The 24080-nt window shown below is 40.5% G+C and overlaps 1 protein-coding gene across 19 annotated transcripts in view; it reads left to right on the top strand.

The window, feature by feature from the left end:
- The window catches only part of neb (nebulin), a 76871-nt gene that overhangs the window by 20491 nt on the left and 32300 nt on the right, over positions 1–24080 (top strand). For 10 of the 19 annotated variants that reach the window (XM_079517485.1, XM_079517478.1, XM_079517468.1 and 7 more), the window contains 46 exons: positions 145–249; positions 334–441; positions 562–873; positions 1115–1321; positions 1453–1557; positions 1642–1749; positions 1888–2199; positions 2440–2646; positions 2763–2867; positions 3003–3110; positions 3690–4001; positions 5047–5253; positions 5343–5447; positions 5644–5751; positions 5851–6162; positions 6988–7194; positions 7284–7388; positions 7585–7692; positions 7793–8107; positions 8258–8461; positions 8858–8962; positions 9164–9271; positions 9365–9676; positions 9942–10145; positions 12144–12248; positions 12362–12469; positions 13481–13795; positions 13897–14100; positions 15025–15129; positions 15237–15344; positions 15439–15753; positions 15855–16058; positions 16877–16981; positions 17097–17204; positions 20088–20399; positions 20575–20679; positions 20886–20984; positions 21137–21238; positions 21342–21449; positions 21673–21984; positions 22113–22217; positions 22351–22455; positions 22561–22665; positions 22759–22866; positions 23034–23144; positions 23435–23632. In XM_079517485.1, coding sequence (XP_079373611.1) covers positions 145–249; positions 334–441; positions 562–873; positions 1115–1321; positions 1453–1557; positions 1642–1749; positions 1888–2199; positions 2440–2646; positions 2763–2867; positions 3003–3110; positions 3690–4001; positions 5047–5253; positions 5343–5447; positions 5644–5751; positions 5851–6162; positions 6988–7194; positions 7284–7388; positions 7585–7692; positions 7793–8107; positions 8258–8461; positions 8858–8962; positions 9164–9271; positions 9365–9676; positions 9942–10145; positions 12144–12248; positions 12362–12469; positions 13481–13795; positions 13897–14100; positions 15025–15129; positions 15237–15344; positions 15439–15753; positions 15855–16058; positions 16877–16981; positions 17097–17204; positions 20088–20399; positions 20575–20679; positions 20886–20984; positions 21137–21238; positions 21342–21449; positions 21673–21984; positions 22113–22217; positions 22351–22455; positions 22561–22665; positions 22759–22866; positions 23034–23144; positions 23435–23632 — 7836 coding nt within the window. Of the gene's footprint in view, positions 1–144; positions 250–333; positions 442–561; positions 874–1114; positions 1322–1452; positions 1558–1641; positions 1750–1887; positions 2200–2439; positions 2647–2762; positions 2868–3002; positions 3111–3689; positions 4002–5046; positions 5254–5342; positions 5448–5643; positions 5752–5850; positions 6163–6987; positions 7195–7283; positions 7389–7584; positions 7693–7792; positions 8108–8257; positions 8462–8857; positions 8963–9163; positions 9272–9364; positions 9677–9941; positions 10146–10285; positions 10391–10494; positions 10603–10978; positions 11291–11391; positions 11596–12143; positions 12249–12361; positions 12470–13480; positions 13796–13896; positions 14101–15024; positions 15130–15236; positions 15345–15438; positions 15754–15854; positions 16059–16876; positions 16982–17096; positions 17205–17298; positions 17614–17737; positions 17942–18069; positions 18175–18363; positions 18472–18571; positions 18884–19007; positions 19212–19359; positions 19465–19879; positions 19988–20087; positions 20400–20574; positions 20680–20885; positions 20985–21136; positions 21239–21341; positions 21450–21672; positions 21985–22112; positions 22218–22350; positions 22456–22560; positions 22666–22758; positions 22867–23033; positions 23145–23434; positions 23633–24080 lie in introns of all 19 variants that reach the window. The other 9 variants (XM_079517477.1, XM_079517472.1, XM_079517473.1 and 6 more) reach the window with 9 other exon arrangements.

Genomic DNA, 24080 nt, shown 5'->3' with positions numbered 1-24080 from the left:
TTGCGGACAAATAAGCCGATCTACAACCTTACAACGCGTCGCTGTGTGACTTGTTGTGAGCTTGTATATCTGAGTATAAAAGTATAGATTAAAATAATAATAATAATAATGTTTATTTTTTCCCCTCTCTCTTTTTCTTTATAGATTGCCTATAAAGCCTCTGGTCAGAAGTTCATGCGCACATACCATCTACCAGGCGATGCCCCTGAGTTCATTCTGGCTAAAGCAAATGCCCAGACCATGAGCAAGGTCAGAACACAACATACTTGTGGTTAGTGCAAATAAATGTATATTGTAAGCTAATCTTAACCGTGGACTTATTTTCTCCATCAGACTCACTACAATCGCAAGTGGCAGGAAGATATCGCCAAGGGATACGACATGAAGCCTGATGCTATATCTGTCGTGCATGCCAAGCATGGCAGACATATTGTCAGCGATGTAAGCACCATATCAACAGCATTTGCGGTTGCATTGCTATGAATGTATTCAGAACTACTATTTTTTCTTTTTCTTTATTCTTATTTGTGTGTGGTCGTTTTTTTCTCTTTTTTCATTCAGATACAATACAAGAAAGCATATGAGAAGGGGAGGGGCCACCACATTGGCGTCCGCAATGTCAAGGACGACCCCTTGCTGGTTCACTACATGGAAGTAGCTAAGATGCAGAGCAACAGGAACTACACAAAGGACTACCACAAGTCCAAGCTGAAGTATCAATCCCCCGTGGACATGATGAGTGTGGTTCTGGCCAAGCACGCCTCTACTATACAGACGGACATTGGCTACAAGAAGATCATCAACCAATACACTCTTCTCCCCGATAACCTGAACTTGGAACGGTGTCGCAACATGATGGACATTCAGAGTGATGTACGTTTTCAGACTTAATTTGATTGTGCCTGTCCTGTGCAAAACAATGGTCCCTTTCCACAGAATTGTCATAACAATGTAAAGACAGCTGCAGTTAATTAAATTAATGAGTCTAATTTAATTAGATGCAACTGTATTTACACTGTTATGCTGATACATGTGGGGAAATTGCCTATTGCAGTTTACTTAGGATAACAAATAATGGACATTGATCATGTTTTATCTGTCTGCACATCCACAGAATGTCTACAAGGCAGAGTACAACAGTTTTTATAGAGGTGCAGGATGGGTCCCTCTTGGTTCCGTTGATGTTGAAAAGGCTAAGGCTGCCAAGGCAGCTCTGGATGAAACGAGCTACCGCCAACACCCCAGTACCTTCAAGTTCAGCAGTAAGACCGACAACATGAACATTGCCTTGGCCATGGCCAACTCTAAGCAGCAGAACATAGTAAGCTCTTGTTCTTTTTCATCTAATGCCTCTTGGTATTTTAGTTGAGGTGATTGTTCCAAGATTTCACAAACCCCCTCCAAAAAAATATAGTTAATGTTCTTTTTTCCCCCCTCGCTTCTTCTTTCTAGACTGCCTATAAAGCCGCTGGTGAGAAGTTCATGCGCACATACCATCTACCAGCCGATGCCCCTGAGTTCATTCTGGCTAAAGCAAATGCCCAGTCCATGAGCAAGGTTAGAACACAACATACTTGTGGTTAGTGCAAATAAATGTATATTGTAAGCTAATCTTAACCTTGGACTTATTTTCTCCATCAGAGTCACTACAATCACCAGTGGCTGGCAGATATCGCCAAGGGATACGACATGAAGCCTGATGCTATATCTGTCGTGCATGCCAAGCATGGCAGACATATTATCAGCGATGTAAGCACCATATCAACAGAATTTGCGGTTGCATTGCTATGAATGTATTCAGAACTATACTATTTTCTTTTCTTTATTTCTTTTTCTTTATTCTTATTTTTTGCGTGTGGTCGTTTTATTCTCCTCTTTTCCATTCAGATACAATACAAGAAAGCATATGAGAAGGGGAGGGGCCACCACGTGGGCGTCCGCAATGTCAAGGACGACCCCTTGCTGGTTCACTACATGGAAGTAGCTAAGATGCAGAGCAACAGGAACTACACAAAGGACTACCACAAGTCCAAGCTGAAGTATCAATCCCCCGTGGACATGATGAGTGTGGTTCTGGCCAAGCACGCCTCTACTATACAGACGGACATTGGCTACAAAAAGATCCCTCACAATTATTTCCTTCTCCCCGATAACCTGACCGTGCAACGGTGTCGCAACATGATGATCCAATCCAGCGATGTAAGTGACATTAATGTTATCTAAATATCTCTGATCAATTGATATTTATCTTTTCATGGTCTAACTGATTTTTAAAACACTGCAAGACTTTATCAATACGCTAAACGTCATTCATCTGAGTATACAAGCCTAGATACTAACTAGCCAATCAATAATGTCATTCATCTGAGTATACAAACCTATACTAATTAAGCCAATCAATACAATTATGTAACCTAACCTGCTTGCCTGTCTTTCCAGTCGGAATACAAGTCTGAATGGAAAAACTATATGAGAGGAGTTGGATGGGTACCCATTGGTTCACTTGGAGTTGAGACTGCTAAGATTGGTGGTGATATTCAAAGTGAAAAGAAGTACCGAACTCATCCATCCACCTTTAAGTTCAGCAAGCTGATGGATTCCATGGACTTGGCTCTTGCTGCCGAAAACAACAAGATCATGAACAAGGTGAAGCATGCTCATACTGTATAACATATTTGAAGTGAAAAATGTACCACACTCTTCTACAGGAGTGCTTGTATTTGATATTTTGTATGCCTTTAAATATCCATGTGTCATTACAGCAAGCATACACAAAGAAATGGAACAAGGACAAGCTGACGGTCCATGTAATGCCAGATTCTCCTGAAATTGTCTTGGCCAAGTTCAATGCCCAGAATATGAGCGACGTAAGACAAATACAATTTCCATGGTCAAGTTGTGATGGTAGTACATCAATATAATAAAATAACTGCAGAATGTTATAGTAGTCCTTGTTATTTAATTTATGTAAAGATCTAATCTCTGTTCTGCATCATTCACAGAAACGTTACAAAGCCAGTGTCCTGGAGATGGCCAATAAGGGCCATAACATGAAAGCAGACGCCATCCCTATATTGGCTGCCAGGGCTGGCACCACTATTGCCAGCGATGTAAGTTGGGATGCCCCTTGCTACAGTTGGGTGCCACCGATATTGTCCCTTATCATTTGACCCATTTAGGCCTGACCTCAAAATTTAAAAACAATCCTTCTAAATCCTCCAGTTTTCTGAAATAAATATTTTCACGATTTTTCAAAAATAGCAGACCTACAAGCTCGTAGCGTGCCACTCGGTGGCGCGCTATGAGCTTGTAGATCTGCTATTTTTCAATAGCTAAATTATAACAATGTTTAAAACACCAAAAGGGGTTCCCGCCCAAAATGGGTTAACTGTCCTTTTGCGCAGATCACGCAAACCTCAGCAAAAAGAAAAGGACAATATCGATGGCCTCCAACTGTATACCAAACCAATATTTGCTACCACACTTTATATAGTATAGCAGTTATGACAAAAACAAATCTCATCACCAATTACAGTACAAGTACAAGCTGTCCTTTGAGAAGGCGAAGGGACACCATGTGGGCTTCCGCAGTATCGAGGACGACCCCTTGCTGGTTCACTACATGCATGTGGCTAAGATGCAGAGTTTGAAGACTTTCATTTTAATAAAATGCATCCTTGTTTTTTTAGTACAAGTACCTTGCAGGATACCGTAAGCAGAGGGGCCACCATATTGGTGCCCGTTGCATCCAGGATGATCCTCTGATGATGCTGGCTCTGAACTCAGCCAAGATCCAGAGTGAGGCCCTGTACAAGAAGGACTACGAAAAGTCCAAGCTGAAGTATCAATCCCCCGTGGACATGATGAGTGTGGTTCATGCCAAGGAAGCCACTCGTGCTCAGACCATGATTGGTTACAAGCGCATCATCAACCACTATACAGTCCTCCCTGACGCCATGAATCTGGTAACAGCTCGTAACATGCAGTTCATCGCCAGCGATGTAAGTGTAAATCGTTATTTCTTCTTTTTATTATAATTTTTCTCCTAATTTGTATGCAGTGGTGGATTAAGTACTTTTACTTAAGTAAAAGTATCAATGCCTCTATGTAGAAAAGTCTGTTACAAGAAAAATGCCCGTATTCAAGTATTTGTATTTATCAAAATATACTTTGTACTCAGAGTACTCCTTTTACACCTTTTTAACTGAGGTATAAAATAGAACTTGAAATCTGTAAACTTGACTAGTAACTCAAATAGTAGTGGAGTAATAAAAAGTATATTTGCCTCTGAGAGTGGAGTAGAAGTATAAAGTATTGAAGAATGGAAATACTCAAATACAGTAAAAGTACCTCAAAATTATATTTAAAGGACCACTTCATCACTTTTCAACCTATCTTCATATAATTGGTCCTCACTAATGTTCATGATAAAATACCACAATCTTTTTCCTACTCGGTCTGTGTCTCATAGGGGGGCTGTGGGCAGTTCAGAAACCTGTCCACCAGTGACACCATTATTAGGCAGATTTTTTTTAAACGAGATTAAAAATATATATATATTTTGATTTTTATTATCGTGAGAACGATGCCATCCATTTTTGCATTGCAACTTTTCAGGAATATATTAATTAAAGCCTGCAGTTTCTATTAGCTTGGATTCCCCATCGATGATGTCATTGGTGGACGGGTTTCTGGTCTGCCCACAGCCCTCCTATGAGACACAGACTGAGTAGAAAATAATTGTGCTATTTTATCATGATCATTAGTGAGGACCAATTATATGAAGATAGGTTGAAAAGTGGTGAAGTGGTCCTTTAAGTACTTCAATAGGCTAAATGTACTTAGTTCCCTCCCACCACTGCTTTTATAAATGATTTTCTTTGTGCAATAGACTATAAAAGTAAATGTAATCTATTTTGAATGAGAACCATCTCAAGGACCCCTGGGGGCCCCCGAACCCCACATTGCAAACCACTGTCATACAACACATTTAAATAATGATATTGACATTAATTGTAAAGTAACATGTTTTATGTCTTCCTTCAGAACCAGTACAAGAGTGAATACAACAGCTACATGAAGGGCATAGGATGGGTTCCTATTGGTTCTGTGGACGTTGAAAAAGTGAAATATGCTGGCAAGGTCTTGAATGAGACACGTTATCGCCAGCACCCCAGTAACTTCAAGTTCACCAAGGACATGCATTCCATGGACCTGGAACTGGCGACTGCCAACAACAAGAATATGAATAAGGTGATGGGTGATACTCACTGACCGTTTGTACAAGACTACATAGTGTTCATGGAACATCAAAACACTAACATGCACATGTGTCTTTCCAGCAAGCATACCTGAAAGCCTGGGAGGCGGTCAAGACCGTGAACCACGTGATGCCTGATGCCATGGATATTGTTCTGGCCAAAGCTAATAAGGCAATTTACAGTGAGGTACAGGACTGGACTAGTGCATTTCCATTTATTTGTCAACAGCAAACAATTATGTATCATTATGTGGAATGACCGTTCATGAACAGAATCACTGTGGTACATTCTTTGACCAATTCACATTATTATGTAGTCCCTGACATTTCTATTGACCACCAACTCATGCTCTCCTTTAAATAAATATTTTATCCCTCTTTAGAAAGCATACAAGTTGGACAATGAGCTGTCCAAGAAGAAAGGACACCATGTACGTACTGATGCCATTGCAATCCAATCTGCCAAAGCCTCCACCCGCATTGCCAGTGATGTAAGTTGTTTTTTTGTTCATCATGCTACTGTCATCCCCATTAGATTAGTCTTACTTTTCCCCCATAATTTAACATTAATATTACACTCTCTTTCACAGTACAAGTACCTTGCAGGTTACCGCAAACAACGTGGCCATCACATTGGTGCCCGCTGCATAGAGGATGACCCTCTGATGATGCTGGCTCTGAACTCAGCCAAGATCCAGAGTGATGCCCTGTACAAGAAGGACTTCCACAAGTCCAAGACCAAGTTCAACCTTCCAGTGGATATGATGCAGTTTGAACTGGCCAAGAAGAACCAGATTCAGGTCAACCACGCCAAGTATGTCACTCGCCTGCACAACTGGACCTGCCTGCCAGATGCCACTGACGTTGTCCAGGCCAGACATGCATATGATCTGCAGAGTGATGTACGTATCAGACCAGATCAAAATGTGTGATTATCGTGAGAATGATGCCATCCATTTTTGCATTGCATCTTTTCAGGAATATATTAAAGCCTGCAGTTTCTATTAGCTTGGATTCCCCATCGATGATGTCATTGGTGGATGAGTTTCTGGTCTGCCCACAGCCCTCCTATGAGACACAGACTGAGTAGAAAATAATTGTGCTATTTTATCATGATCATTAGTGAGGACCAATTATATGAAGATAGGTTGAAAAGTGGTGAAGTGGTCCTTTAAGTACTTCAGTAGGCTAAATGTACTTAGTTCCCTCCCTCCCACCACTGCTTTTATGAATGATTTTCTTTGTGAAATAGACTATAAAAGTAAATGTAATCTATTTTGGAGTTATTGGTTCACTCACATACTGTAAATGTTATATTTTCCATGAAGTTGCTTGCATGTTGTGTGTAGACTACATGACTTAGTTAAAATAGTGATTCTCAAACTTTGATATGCATTAGGCCACCATTCACCATTTGATAGAATTGTTTTAATCTCTTTGACACCAATCTACCACTGTTTGTTAGTAGAATTGAACAGACCCACAAGCCCAACTGGTTCCATTTGTAGCCTTCACTGAGTTACACATCTGTAAAGGTCCTTTTTGTTCGTGAATGTCCACTAGGTTCATAACTATCAATCATTTAGTTGAGGACCCCATGGAACCATCTCAAGGACCCCTGGGAGGCCCCGAACCCCACGTTGCAAACCACTGTCTTACAACACATTTAAATAATGATATTGACATTAATTGTAAAGTACAGTAACATGTTTTATGTCTTCCTTCAGAACCAGTACAAGAGTGAATACAACAGCTACATGAAGGGCATAGGATGGGTTCCTATTGGTTCTGTGGATGTTGAAAAAGTGAAATATGCTGGCAAGGTCTTGAATGAGACACGTTATCGCCAGCACCCCAGTAACTTCAAGTTCACCAAGGACATGCATTCCATGGACCTGGAACTGGCGACTGCCAACAACAAGAATATGAATAAGGTGATGGGTGTTACTCACTGACCGTTTGTACAAGACTACATAGTGTTCATGGAACATCAAAACACTAACATGCACATGTGTCTTTCCAGCAAGCATACCTGAAAGCCTGGGAGGCGGTCAAGACCGTGAACCACGTGATGCCTGATGCCATGGATATTGTTCTGGCCAAAGCTAATAAGACAATTTACAGTGAGGTACAGGACTGGACTAGTGCATTTACATTTATTTGCCAACAGCAAACAATTATGTATCATTATGTGGAATGACCGTTCATGAACAGAATCACTGTGGTACATTCTTTGACCAATTCACATTATTATGTAGTCCCTGACATTTCTATTGACCACCAACTCATGCTCTCCTTTAAATAAATATTTTATCCCTCTTTAGAGATCATACAAGTTGGACAATGAGCTGTCCAAGAAGAAAGGACACCATGTTCGTACTGATGCCATTGCAATCCAAACTGCCAAAGCCTCCACTCGCATTGCCAGTGATGTAAGTTGTTTTTTTGTTCATCATGCTACTGTCATCCCCATTAGATTTAGTCTTACTTTTCTCCCATAATTTAACGTTAATATTACACTCTCTTTCACAGTACAAGTACCTTGCAGGTTACCGCAAACAACGTGGCCACCATATTGGTGCCCTCAAAGGGATCCAGGATGATCCTCTGTGCATGCTGGCTCTGAACTCAGCCAAGATCCAGAGTGATGCACTGTACAAGAAGGACTTCCACAAGTCCAAGACCAAGTTCAACCTTCCAGTGGATATGATGCAGTTTGAACTGGCCAAGAAGAACCAGATTCAGGTCAACCACGCCAAGTATGTCACTCGCCTGCACAACTGGACCTGCCTGCCAGATTCCACTGACGTTATCCATGCCAGACATGCATATGATCTGCTGAGTGATGTACGTATCAGACCAGATCAAAACGTTTGAATGTTATAATGTTATAATTTTTTAACTGTACTTGTTGATTTTTCAAACACAACATGGGAATATTTGTTTTTATGTGTTCAGTATCTGTGAAACAATTATTATATTTTTTGTTCGATCCAGGCTGTTTACAAGGCTGATCTGAAGGACCTGCGGGGCATTGGATGGGTTCCTTTAGGTTCACTGGATGTGGAGAAGGCAAAGATTGCTGAACGAATCCTGAGTGAAAGAAAATATCGTAAACATCCCAGCAACTTCAAATTCACCAGCACAACTGATGCCATGCCCATGGAATTAGCTAAGGCCAATGCTCTGATTGCAGACAAGGTAACACCCTGTCAACAATAAACATCAATCTCATGACCAGAAATGTACCCCTATTTACATCAAATGAAAAATATATTTGAAGTAGAAAAAAAGGCTAAATTATTGGCTGGTATTGAATGAACATTAAAAGCTTGATTTGGGCTCAGACTGCTGGCGTAGAGGTCTGGGCACCTAGGCTACAATGCAGCCTGACAGCGTGCTGCGGGTTCGAGTCATGATCCCGACGGTCTTTGCTGCATGTCACTCCCCTTCTCTCTCTCCCCATTTCCTGTCAGCCTACTGTCCTATCCATAATAAACGCATAAAAGCCCCAAAATAAATCATAACAAAATAAAAGCTTGATTTGATCTTTTTGGTTATATAATTACATGATTATTCATTGACCTTTCATTGCAGAAAGCATATAATGCTGCCTGGGAGAAGGACAAGACTAAACTCCACATCATGCCTGATTCTATGGATATCGTTCTGGCCAAAGCAAATAAGGCCAACTACAGTTTGGTAAGTCTTCAATCCAAAACACGTGTTTGCAAATACTCAATTTTGTATTGTAAATAATTGTAATTTAATTGTAAATTTCTTCTGCAGATACAAAATGTTTTAAAATTCTGATGTATGATTGAAATGGATATACTATATTGTTTAGATCTTAATGTCTTCATGTTGAATCCACTAAGATTTTGTCATTTATTTCTCATACAGAAACAGTACACACAAGCAAATGAAGACGCCAAGAAGAAGGGGTATGATTTGCGTAATGATGCCATTGCCATCATTGCAGCCAAGGCTGGAAGGAACATTATCAGTGATGTAAGTTCTTGTACATAAAGACTTTTACAGAAAGTGTGTTACTACACATTACCATGACTTTCATTTTAATAAAATGCCTCCTTGTTTTTTTAGTACAAGTACCTTGCAGGATACCGTAAGCAGAGGGGCCACCATATTGGTGCCCGTTGCGTCCAGGATGATCCTCTGATGATGCTGGCTCTGAACTCAGCCAAGATCCAGAGTGAGGCCCTGTACAAGAAGGACTTCCACAAGTCCAAGACCAAGTTCAACCTTCCAGTGGATATGATGCAGTTTGAACTGGCCAAGAAGAACCAGATTCAGGTCAACCACGCCAAGTATGTCACTCGCCTGCACAACTGGACCTGCCTGCCAGATTCCACTGACGTTATCCATGCCAGACATGCATATGATCTGCTGAGTGACGTACGTATAAACCAGATCAAAATAAATTGTAATTTCCGGGTAGAATGTCTATTCATGTTTTCACGATATAAAAGTGTCCAAAACATTAGCTGTCTAGTTGATCAACCTGTGGATATTTATAGCAAAAATATAATAGTCAATAACAATATCATATAAGGGTTATCTAGCCGGAAGTATATATTTTTTGGTAGTGATGTCATGATGATTTTGTTGTTATGTGTTCAGTATCTGTGAAACAATTAAAATGTTTGACCCCCCCTCCCAGGCTGTTTACAAGGCTGACTTGAAGGACCTGCAAGGTATTGGATGGGTTCCTATTGGTTCACTTGATGTGGAGAAGGCAAAGATTGCTGAACGAATCCTTAGTGAAAGAAAATATCGTCAGCATCCCAGCAAATTCAAGTTCACCAGCACAACTGATGCCATGCCCATGGAATTAGCTAAGGCCAATGCTCAGATTGCCAACAAGGTATTGACTCAATATAAAATGAAGTAGTATAATGTCAAATTATTATGCTGATAAGACAATTAAATTCCTCTCTCTTAAAGCAGCATATTTACTGTATTTTCAATATAAACATTTCCCATGTTGTTTATATATCTTAACAGCAAGCATATCTAAAAGCCTGGGAGAAAGACAAGACCAAACTTCATGTTATGCCTGATGCCATGGATATCGTTTTGGCCAAAGCAAATAAGTCCAACTACAGTGTTGTAAGTAATTATACCAAGATATGGTGATGTTAAAATGTACATGCATATCTGGATCATATCCATGTGGTACTAAAGTGTATGGGATGTTCTTGTTTTTTTTACAGAAAGCCTACAAACAAGCAAATGAAGATTCCAAAAAGAAGGGCTACGATCTACGTATTGATGCCGTTGCCATCATTGCAGCCAAGGCTGGAAGGAACATTATCAGTGATGTACGTTTCAGATTGATTTTCAGTAAACATATTTATTTATGGTTTTATTTATGTATTTATGTATTTGTTTGTTTATTTATTACAATTACTTCTACTACTAGAAAAAATGCCATTTGACCCGGTCCTTCCTGAAACCCTCCCCCCATTGCCCCCCCCCCCCCCCCCCCCCCCCCCCCAACACAGCTTCCAACCACAAGTACCCATATACTGTATCACTGAGTGATTATTTTTGTCTGAGTTATGTTAAAGGTCCATTTTAAATTGTAGATTGATTTGAAAGATCTAGACTTAAATAGGTTTTATTTGATTTATTTTAATTTATTTTTAAGAATGTGTATGCACGTTATCCTGAATGTTCCCTCCTTTTGTTTTGCAGTACAAGTACCATGCAGGATACCGTAAGCAGAGGGGCCACCATATTGGTGCCCGTTGCATCCAGGATGATCCTCTGATGATGCTGGCTCTGAACTCAGCCAAGATCCAGAGTGAGGCCCTGTACAAGAAGGACTTCCACAAGTCCAAGACCAAGTTCAACCTTCCAGTGGATATGATGCAGTTTGAACTGGCCAAGAAGAACCAGATTCAGGTCAACCACGCCAAGTATGTCACTCGCCTGCACAACTGGACCTGCCTGCCAGATTCCACTGATGTTGTCAATGCCAGGAAGGCCTATGATCTGCAGAGTGATGTGAGTACCTCAAACATATTAAACATGTTATTTCATGTAATTTAATTGTGGCTCTGCTCTGGTGAACTTTCATGCTGATTAATTTGCTCCTATCTATACAGGCTATATACAAGGCAGACCTGCAGGACACTAAAGGAGTTGGATGGGTACCCATTGGTTCACTCGATGTGCTGAAGGTCAAGCATGCAGGAAAGATCCTCACTGACCATGGCTACCGGGTGAAATTAGACAAACAGAAATACACCTCGGACATGGAAGCAATGCCTATGCAGTTGGCAAAAGCAAACGCTGCGATCAACGACAAGGTATGCAATGAGATATCTTCATTTTGAGTAAGACTTTAGTAAAATGAAATCAATACAGAATTACAAACGCTCCAGATTACAAATACATTAATCAAACTATTTTGCTTTTCTATTACTGGATTTAAATGGTCATCACTAAATGGGTTGATTGCTGATATAAACATCTAATGACAGATGATGATCGAAGCTCATGTCAATTGTCCCACAGGTGCCTAGCCCCACATTAGCCTTCTGCCATTAGCTAGCTAGTACGGTTGTTACTTTTCATTAGAAATGTTTAACTATAATTTTAAACTGGTCAAGTGTGAAATACTCAAACTCTAATGACCTGTTCAATATAAACATTGAAGTGCAACTGATGCCATGCCCATGGAATTAGCTAAGGCCAATGCTCAGATTGCCAACAAGGTATTGACTCAATATAAGATGAAGTAGTATAATGTCAAATTATTATGCTGATAAGACAATGACATTCCTCTCTCTTAAAGCAGCATATTTACTGTATTTTCAATATAAACATTTCCCATGTTGTCTATATATCTTAACAGCAAGCATATCTTAAAGCCTGGGAGAAAGACAAGACCAAACTTCATGTCATGCCTGATGCCATGGATATCGTTTTGGCCAAAGCAAATAGGTCCAACTACAGTGTTGTAAGTAATCATACAATACCAAGATGTGGGGAATGGGGATGATAAAATTGACATAATTTGGAGAATTGTCCACGTGGTACTAAATTGTATGGGATGTTTTTGCTTGTTCACAGAAAGCCTACAAACAAGCAAATGAAGATGCCAAAAAGAAGGGCTACGATCTACGTATTGATGCCGTTGCCATCATTGCAGCCAAGGCTGGAAGGAACATTATCAGTGATGTAAGTTTCAGATTGATTTTCAGTAAACGGAAATATTTGTTTGTTTATTTAATTATTATCATTTCTACTACTGTACTACTAGAAAAAAATCACTCCTGTGTGAAGTGAGGGGCGCTCTTATCATCGTACTGTAGCGATCTGGCACCCTGGCGCTCGCCCCAACAAACCGCTAGAGTACATCATCCATTCATTGTCAATGGGAATAACATTTTTGTGTAGGACAAAAATATCCAATTTGCTCGTCTACAACTCTACATATGACGTAAATTCTCCATTCATTGTCAATGGGAATTAAACTTTGTGTGGGACAAAAATAGCCGATTTGCTCGTCCACATATGACATAAATTCTCAATTAATTGTCGATGGGAATTTAATGTTTGTGTAAGACGAAAATCTACACTATAGGTGAATAAATAGTTCCTGGAGAAAAGATCAATTCATGAATTAAATCCAAATGTCCATGACAAATGAACTGCGCACTTATGTTTGACCATCTTTGACTAAATTATTCAGGTATGTTTGGTAACGTTTTTGAGGGGCGCTATAGCCCCTCCTATGCCCAGCTTTCCGGGTTTGTGTGAACACAAACATTGGCTTGTGATTGGCTGATCACCCCATAGCAATGATTTGATTGGCTGAGCAAAGTTAATATTGAAGCTGAAAGTGAGGGCAGAAAAGTGAAGACGGAAAAGTGAGGACGCAAATTGTGATTGGCCAGAATGAGATGATGTATGATGATAAGAGTGCCCCTCACTTAGTTCACATGGGTGTGATTTTAATAATCTAAACTGAGAAATGGTCGGTTATGTACAGTAACATATGGCCCAAACTGTGAATCGATGAAGACATAGACATATTGACGCCGGTATCGTCTTTCTTTTAAATACAATTTTGTGTGTTACTGTAAGTAAGTTGGCTATCGCATAAAGTATTTATTTATTTATTTTTCATTATTTTTTTAAGAATTTGTATGCACGTTATCCTGAATGTTCCCTCCTTTTGTTTTGCAGTACAAGTACCATGCAGGATACCGTGCACAGAGGGGACACCATATTGGTGCCCTCAAAGGGATCCAGGATGATCCTCTGTGCATGCTGGCTCTGAACTCAGCCAAGATCCAGAGTGATGCCCTGTACAAGAAGGACTTCCACAAGTCCAAGACCAAGTTCAACCTTCCAGTGGACATGATGCAGTTTGTACTGGCCAAGAAGAACCAGATTCAGGTCAACCACGCCAAGTATGTCACTCGCCTGCACAACTGGACCTGCCTGCCAGATTCCACTGATGTTGTCAATGCCAGGAAGGCCTATGATCTGCAGAGTGATGTGAGTACCTCAAACATATTAAACATGTTATTTAATGTAATTTAATTGTGGCTCTGCTCTGGTGAACTTTCATGCTGATTAATTTGCTCCTATCTATACAGGCTATATACAAGGCAGACCTGCAGGACACTAAAGGAGTTGGATGGGTACCCATTGGTTCACTCGATGTGCTGAAGGTCAAGCATGCAGGAAAGATCCTCACTGACCATGGCTACCGGGTGAAACTAGACAAACAGAAATACACCTCGGACATGGAAGGAATGCCTATGCAGTTGGCAAAAGCAAACGCTGCGATCAACGACAAGGTATGCAATGAGATATCTTCATTTTGAGTAAGACTTTAGTAAAATGAAATCAATACAGAATTACAAACGCTCCAGATTACAAATACATTAATCAAACTATTTTGCTTTTCTATTACTGGATTTAAATGGTCATCACTAAATGGGTTGATTGCTGATATAAACATCTAATGACAGATGATGATCGAAGCTCATGTCAATTGTCCCTCAGGTGCCTAGCCCCACATTAGCCTTCTGCCATTAGCTAGCTAGTACGGTTGTTACTTTTCATTAGAAATGTTTAACTATAATTTTAAACTGGTCAAGTGTGAAATACTCAAACTCTAATGACCTGTTCAATATAAACATTGAAGTGCAGCAGGCTATAAGTGAAGGGTTCCTGTTAGACTAAGGCTAATGTAATGGCTCTGTGCACAAGATACTTAATTTCCCATCAATGCTTGAGTGCAGGCATCACCCATTGGATGTATTGTTTGTTGCCTTGTAGACGGAGCCTGACATCCAAGCATCATTCAGGAGATAACAATATTTAGACCACACCCCCAAGTCTCAAGCAATTCTAAAGCCTAATTTATACTCTGTGTCACTTGCCAAAAAGCCCTGATTTTCAGGTATAGTAGTATAGCAAGCGACACAGAGTATAAATTAAGCTTAACACCCATTCAACCCTCTTGAAACATGTTAGCACAGTAGCATACAACATGTATCCTGTAAAATCTCCATGATACTAAAGTTATTTTATTTTCAGAATGCTCAAATATTGGTGGATGATACAGATAGTTCTCAAGAATGATACTAAATAAGAAACAAACTGTTTATCATAACTGTAATGCTTTTGTTCCGTAAACTTGATAACAGGACAAGATTATATGGTTTTGTAGAAACATGTTTACCTTGAGTTCTAACTTTTGTATTCTCTCATTACAGCGAAGCTATGTGGCAGCATGGGAGAAAGACAAGGTTAAAAATCACGTGTCACCTGACATGCCTGAAATGGTGCTCTCTAAGGCTAATGCTGCCAACATGAGCAAGGTGTGTATCAGTCTCACAGGAGATGCATTCTACAATGTGTACTACAGTATATAGTTTTCAGACTGAAATTGGTTGCTGTGACTTTACTTTTGTCATTTCACTTTCAGAAATTGTACAGACAAGCAGTTGAGGACATATTCAGAAAGGGTTATGACCTCAAGGCAGATGCAGTGGCTATTGTTACGGCCAAGAAGGGGAGAGAAATTATCAGTGATGTAAGTGACATCTGATCTAATCATTTCTTTCATATTATAATTATATTATGTATTCATATTTATTCTGACATTTTCACGAATTCTCTTCACACAGTACAAGTACCATGCAGGATACCGTGCACAGAGGGGACACCATATTGGTGCCCTCAAAGGGATCCAGGATGATCCTCTGTGCATGCTGGCTCTGAACTCAGCCAAGATCCAGAGTGATGCCCTGTACAAGAAGGACTTCCACAAGTCCAAGACCAAGTTCAACCTTCCAGTGGACATGCTGCAGTTTGAACTGGCCAAGAAGAACCAGATTCAGGTCAACCACGCCAAGTATGTCACTCGCCTGCACAACTGGACCTGCCTGCCAGATTCCACTGATGTTGTCAATGCCAGGAAGGCCTATGATCTGCAGAGTGATGTGAGTACCTCAAACATATTAAACATGTTATTTCATGTAATTTAATTGTGGCTCTGCTCTGGTGAACTTTCATGCTGATTAATTTGCACCTATCTATACAGGCTATATACAAGGCAGACCTGCAGGACACTAAAGGAGTTGGATGGGTACCCATTGGTTCACTCGATGTGCTGAAGGTCAAGCATGCAGGAAAGATCCTCACTGACCATGGCTACCGGGTGAAATTAGACAAACAGAAATACACCTCGGACATGGAAGCAATGCCTATGCAGTTGGCAAAAGCAAACGCTGCGATCAACGACAAGGTATGCAATGAGATATCTTCATTTTGAGTAAGACTTTAGTAAAATGAAATCAATACAGAATTACAAACGCTCCAGATTACAAATACATTAATCAAACTATTTTGCTTTTCTATTACTGGATTTAAATGGTCATCACTAAATGGGTTGATTGCTGATATAAACATCTAATGACAGATGATGATCGAAGCTCATGTCAATTGTCCCACAGGTGCCTAGCCCCACATTAGCCTTCTGCCATTAGCTAGCTAGTACGGTTGTTACTTTTCATTAGAAATGTTTAACTATAATTTTAAACTGGTCAAGTGTGAAATACTCAAACTCTAACGACCTGTTCAATATAAACATTGAAGTGCAGCAGGCTATATAAGTGAAGGGTTCCTGTTAGACTAAGGCTAATCTAATGGCTCTGTGCACAAGATACTTAATTTCCCATCAATGCTTGAGTGCAGGCATCACCCATTGGATGTATTGTTTGTTGCCTTGTAGACGGAGCCTGACATCCAAGCATCATTCAGGAGATTCACACAGAGTATAAATTAAGCTTAACACCCATTCAACCCTCTTGAAACATGTTAGCACAGTAGCATATAACATGTATCCTGTAAAATCTCCATGATACTAAAGTTATTTTATTTTCGGAATGCTCAAATCTTGGTGGATGATACAGATAGTTCTCAAGAATGATACTAAATAAGAAACAAACTGTTTATCATAACTTTAATGCTTTTGTTCCGTAAACTTGATAACAGGACAAGATTATATGGTTTTGTAGAAACATGTTTACCTTGAGTTCTAACTTTTGTATTCTCTCATTACAGCGAAGCTATGTGGCAGCATGGGAGGCTGACAAGGTTAAAAATCACGTGTCACCTGACATGCCTGAAATGGTGCTCTCTAAGGCTAATGCTGCCAACATGAGCAAGGTGTGTAATTGTGTATCAGTCTCACAGGAGATGCATTGTACAATGTGTACTACAGTATATCGTTTTCAGACTGAAATTGGTTGCTGTGACTTTACTTTTGTCATTTCACTTTCAGAAATTGTACAGACAAGCAGTTGAGGACATATTCAGAAAGGGTTATGACCTCAAGGCAGATGCAGTGGCTATTGTTACGGCCAAGAAGGGGAGAGAAATTATCAGTGATGTAAGTGACATCTGATCTAATAATTTCTTTCATATTATAATTATATTATGTATTCATATTTTTTCTGACAATTTCACGAATTTTCTTCACACAGTACAAGTACCATGCAGGATACCGTGCACAGAGGGGACACCATATTGGTGCCCTCAAAGGGATCAAGGATGATCCTCTGTGCATGCTGGCTCTGAACTCAGCCAGGATTGCCAGTGACAACCTGTACAAGAAGGACTTCAACAAGTCCAAGACCAAGTTCAACCTTCCAGTGGACATGCTGACAATTGAGCTGGCCAAGAGATGTCAGAAACAAGTGAATGACTTCAACTACAGAACCTACCTGCACAACTGGACCTGCCTGCCAGACTCCAGTGACGTGGTCCAGGCCAGGAAGGTCTACGACCTGCAGAGTGATGTAAGTGGCACTGGAACTCTTGACTGGTGCAATTCCAGTTGATGAATGTCGTTACTGATGATGTGCTGAATTTGTTGCATAACATTTGATTCACAAATGACGGATGTTGGTGATCTCCTTTTAGGCTGTATACAGAGCTGACATGGAATGGATTCGTGGATGCGGCTGGAATCCTCAGGACAGCGTAGATGTCGTCAAAGCGAAAAATGCCCAGATCGTCCTCAACGACAGATTATACCGTCAGCACCCTAGCAACTTCAAGTTCAAAGCTCAGACAACTGACATGCCATATGCCCTTGCTACAGAAAATGCCAAGATTATGAACAAGGTACCAATACCATATCTCATATTTTTGCTTCATCTTTATTTGCATAATCATTTAAGTTAAAATATGTGTATAAAGTTTTGTTTCTGTAAAATAAGGTTATTTAAATGTTCTTGATCGTCCATTTACAGAAAGCATACGTTGAAGCTTGGGAGAAGGATAAGATCAAGCTCCATATCCCTAGTGATACTCCAGAGATTGTCCTGTCCCAGCAGAACAAACTGAACACCAGTCTGGTAATAAAACGCATGATTTGCACCCAAAGTCAATGAACAAGTAGCAAGGTTCCGATGTCATGAATGTCTCAATTCTAATAGCCAAAAACAAATATAATGTGTATGACATTTATCACATTCTATTATAATTAGATTTTCTGCTCTGTAGCCAATAGATAATAATAATAATGTCATATTTTGTTCCCACAGAAATATTATCGTGCAGGATTTGAGGACATCATCAGCAAGGGCTATGTCCTGCCAAAGGATGCCATTTCTGTCCTGCACGCCAAGGCCTCTAGAACCATTATCAGCGATGTAAGTCTTGAACTTTGAATTCCTCATTTGATGTTAGAACTTTTCAGACTATACTTCTGTGTACTATTTTGACAAAACATTTCCTTTGCAAATGTTCCAGTACAAATACAAGGCTGGCTACCGTAAGCAGACAGGCCACCACGTTGGAGCCCTCAGCATTCAGGATGATCATATGTGCATGCTGGCCAAAAATGCAGCCAGGATCCAGAGCGATAATATATACAAGGCGGACTACAACAAGATCAAGACCAAGTTCAACCTGCCAGTGGACATGCTGCAGTTTGAACTGGCCAAGAAATGTCAGATCCAAGTGAATGACGTCCACTACAGAACTAAGCTGCACAACTGGACCTGCCTGCCTGACTCCAGTGATGTTGTCCAGGCCAGGAAGGTCTACGACCTGCAGAGTGATGTAAGTGGCACTGGAACTCTTGACTGGTGCAATTCCAGTTGATGAATGTCGTTACTGATGATGTGCTGAATTTGTTGCATAACATTTGATTCACAAATGACGGATGTTGGTGATCTCCTTTTAGGCTGTATACAGAGCTGACATGGAATGGATTCGTGGATGCGGCTGGAATCCTCAGGACAGCGTAGATGTCGTCAAAGCGAAACATGCCCAGACCGTCCTCAACGACAGATTATACCGTCAGCATCCTAGCAACTTCAAGTTCACTGCTCAGACAATGGACATGCCATATGCCCTTGCTGCAGAAAATGCCAAGACCATGAACAGGGTACCAATAGCATATCTCATATTTTTACTTCCTCTTTATTTCAAGTAGGCAGGAGTCCTGGAGGCATTTAATACTCAGGTTGCTTAGAAGTTTATATTTTGTTGCTTGGAAATAAAGTCATTAAATGTTCATGATTGTCTGTTTACAGAAAGCATACGTTGAAGCTTGGGAGAAGGCCAAGACCAAGTTTAACCTGAAGCCAGATATTCCAGAGATAGTCTTGGCCAAGCAGAACAAAATCAACACCAGCCTGGTAATAAATCACGCACGCACGCACGCACGCACGCACGCACGCACGCACGCACGCACGCACGCGCGCACGCACGCGCGCACACGCACACAACACACATACAGTATATATATGTATATACGTATATATGCCAAGTGCTGAGTGCAAAGTTGGTTGGATTCTCCAGCACCAATGTTCTGTGTGCATTGATGCTATGGACATATACGGATATCCTTGATGACATCAATATAGACTGGCTTCCAAGTACTATGATAATGGCTACTGCACTAAGTACTCTGACAATGGGCACAACGGGTGTATGTATTCCCAACAGGTATCGATCGGCCTAATTTGATTAATGCAATGTAGCCTGGAATCATGGAATGTATTATTAGTTTTACTTGAACGGTGTCTCGTGTCTCATCTTTGCTCCTCACAGAAACTGTACACCAAATCGTGGGATGACACAAAGGCCAAGGGCTACCACATCAAGGAGGATGCCATCTCTGTGCTGAAAGCCAAAGCCTCCAGAGACATCATCAGTGATGTAAGAGAAATATTCACTGATGACAGCAACTCACTTATTACCATAGAGGAGACACCAATTCTTACGTCTTTATCCATGTCTCTCTCTCTCTCTGTGTTAGTACAAGTACAAGGCAGGTTACCGTAAGCAGACAGGCCACCACATTGGTGCACGCTGTGTCCAGGATGACCCTCTGTGCATGCTGGCTATTAACTCAGCCAAGATTGCCAGTGACGCCCTGTACAAGAAGGACTTCAACAAGTCCAAGACCAAGTTCAACCTTCCAGTGGATATGCTGACAATTGAGCTGGCCAAGAAATGTCAGATCCAAGTGAATGACGCCCACTACAGAACTAAGCTGCACAACTGGACCTGCCTACCAGACTCCAGCGATGTGGTCCAGGCCAGGAAGGTCTACGAAATGCAGAGTGATGTGAGCTTAATTTTGTACTTAATATTATTTTGTATTTTTCCATTTCAACTCAGGGGTTGTTAGTTTACCCCCCCCCCCCCCCCCCCCCCCCCCCCCTATTGAGCCCTGGAGCTCTGGGTTTAGAGGTGGTATCTTAAACATGATATGAAAGATAACTCTGGTGCTGCTTCCATAGAATGTGTATAGAGCTGACCTGGAGTGGATTCGTGGATGCGGTTGGATACCAGATCAGGGAGTGGATCACATGAAAGTGAAACACGCTCAGAAGATCCTTGCTGATGTAAGTCTGTCTCTTAACCCCATCATCATCATCCCACAGATTTTAGTGACTCTGTGAGATTCTGCATATTAATATATTTATTCGAGAGATGTTTTGTATGGTTAAACAAATATGAGCTAGAATTAGATTTGTCATACCATGGGAAAGTAAAGTGTGTATGTTTATGTGGTGAGACGTTTAAACCATTATTGATGCTGTGTTAACAGAGAGGCTACCGTGTGAAGTTGGATACTCAGAAGTTCACCACCAACACAGACAGAGTGGACTTTGTTTGTGCAAACGCTGCTGCTGAAGTCCGTGATGATGTGAGGAATGAGCTCTTCTGTTTGGCGCCTCTTGTTGTTCTTGTTAATCATTATTAGATCATTTGGATGACATAATTATATCATTGTCATATAATGCATGCCAGAAGAGAATCTTGTGGTTGGTAATTGTCTTTTGACTCTACACTCCACAGTGGAAGTATCGTGAGGCCTGGCAGAAGGACAAGACCAAGTACACACTGACAGACACCCCAGTCATGGCCACAGCTAGAGAGTCGGGTAAAATGTTCCATCCGGTAAGACATATTGAAATAGAAATACAGAATCTTACCAAAAATTGATGCATTTAACACCAAAAAAACGAAAATAATGATTATGAATAATTGACTTCCCTCACAGCATCTATACACCAAGGATTGGGACAAGGCCAAGCAAACTAAGTTCTTCATGCCTGGAGATGCGGTGGGAATAAAGCAAAGCATTCACAATAATAAAGTACAGAATCAGGTGAGTGTCCAGGCCAAGTGTTTTCTTCTACAACAGTTTTTTCCCTCTGCACCAAATCTCTTCACCGAATATAATAAAAGAATAGGGATGCTAGGGTTCATGTAAGTGGTTCATGTAAAAGAAAAAGAGTTCCTATTAAACAAACATCATTCTCGGAACCCCTGTTGAAGATCCACAGTTTAGAGTGAATAATAAAAAAATATCCTCTATGTTTCCCTCACAGCGCCTCTACAGGGAGGGCTTCGTGAAACAGTGCGGTCACCATATTGGCGCCCGCTGCGTTGAGGACGACCCTCTTCTCATGCTGGCCATTAACTCAGCCAAGATCCAGAGTGACTCCCTGTACAAGAAGGACTTTAACAAATCCAAGACCAAGTTCAACCTGCCAGTGGACATGCTCCAGTTTGAACTGGCCAAGAAGTGCCAGATCCAGGTCAACGATGACAAATACAGGACACGTCTGCACCAGTGGACCTGCATGCCTGATCAGAACGATGTCATACAGGCCCGCAAATCATACGAACTCCAGAGTGACGTAAGCGCTGCATAATAAAAAATGCACTGAAGCGGTAACTTGTCGTCAGCACACACATATCATTACAGCGTGGAATAAATACATTTTCCTTCTTACTGCTCAATATGTAATCTTTCTTCTGTCCACAGATTCTCTACAAGGCTGACCTGGAATGGATCCGTGGCTGTGGATGGATACCAGCGGAAGGTGTTGACCACGTCAAAGTCAGGAATGCCCAGAGGATTATCAATGATGTACGTTCACCACCATAACATATTCACTATTATCCTCATTCTTTGTGTGTTTGTATGAGTGGTGAGGACATGTTTAATATGCTTTTGTATGAATTATTTGTGTCTCATGTTGTTGTTGTGATGTCGCTTGCAGAGACACTACAAGAAGCATGCCAAGGAATGCTTCGGCAAATTCACTGTCATTGTGGACACCCCAGAGATCGTTCTGGCTAAGGTCAACGCTGCCAATCTCAGCGACGTATGTAAACGAAGCAGAAAAAAGACCAAAGTTTATTTTCAAGGGTATTGTTGTGTTTTTTCCTGTGAATTCTGACTGATAATTTAATTCCTTTTTGTATATCAGCTTAAGTACAAGGAGACCTTCAATGCACACAAGGGTCACTACATCGGCTGTCCGGACACTCCTGAGATGGCCCATAGCCGGGAGTGTAGTGAGAATATCAGTGAGGTACTGTATATTAACCATATGGTTCATTCATTCAATATCTACATTTACAGATGTGACAGCTACTGACTCTGATGACCCTTTATGTGATTTCAGAAACTTTACAAGAGCAAGTGGGATGAGACCAAAGCTACTGGTTACACGCTGGACAAAGAATACGTCCCCCTGCTCACTCACAAAAAGAGCCGAGATATCATCAGCGACGTGAGTCTCCATCCTACTTGTGCGAAGATATCCAATTGTGTCGAATTTATTTGTAACATTTTATTACTGATCATCTCCAAATGTTCTTCATGATAGACGATGTACACTGATTTCTTTATAATAATAATATTGACTGTTGTTTCCCCTTTGAAATGGACTGCTAATAGGCCAAGTACCACAATCTCCATGAGCTGCATAAGGGCCACTACATGGCTAACACCCTGGCTGACTTCCCTGAGGTGGTGCGCTGTGGCGAACAAGAGAAGGGCAAGCCAATGGTGAGACATTCTGGTTCTAAAAATAAATTAAAAAATAATAATATAATAATTTGTTTCTCCTTATCAGTTAGTTAGTTTTTATTCATTAAAATAATCTATCATATTGGAGAATTATCTGCCCCTATTATGACTTTTATATATATATATATATATATATATATATATATATATATATATATATATATATATATTAAATCTACAGACTGCACTTTAGACTGCATTATTTATCAAAAGAGTTTATTTATTTATTTTGTTCAGATGATGATTTTTTATTTCTATTTCATTTTCAGAGGCACTACCAGAAGGACTACAAAACAACTGTTGTCAAAAACAACATCCCAGCAGACATTATTGCCAACCAGGTGGCCAAGAGATGTCAGGACATGCTGAGTGACGTCCTCTACCGCACCCGTCTGCACCAGTGGACCTGCCACCCTGAACAGATGGATCTCATCCGTGCCCGCAAGAACAATGAGATTCTCAGCAACGTAGGTTTTCTTTTGTTGTTGCAATTATAATGTGATAATTATAATATATTATAAATGTTCTGTCACTGTCAGGCGCCTTAGCAGCCAAATTAGACGACCTCAGAATCTCAGGCATTTGTACCTTCAACGACTGTGATGATTGTTTTTCCCATTGTTATAACTTTTTTAATTCATTTTTTTAACGAGACAAACGGGTACAAGCATTAATTTCAGATGAAATACAAAACCAATAAATCTCTAGCCCCCTCAATGGCTCTTCCAAGAGAGACAGCCCCAAACCCTGCACCCCGACTCCAACCACCACATAAAGGATCAAATTAACTTAATACTAACGCAATAATCATTCACAATATAATAATTCAATTGCACGTAATCAAAGTAAGACAAAGTTAACCAGAACAATTATAAAATGTATCAATGAATCCCATTGTTAATTAATACTGATTCT

This window comes from Electrona antarctica (genome assembly GCF_951216825.1).
Source record: "Electrona antarctica genome assembly, chromosome: 13".
Lineage (NCBI taxonomy): Eukaryota > Metazoa > Chordata > Actinopteri > Myctophiformes > Myctophidae > Electrona > Electrona antarctica.
Note: the sequence above shows the minus strand (reverse complement) of the source record. Positions and strands in the feature narration are given on the sequence as shown.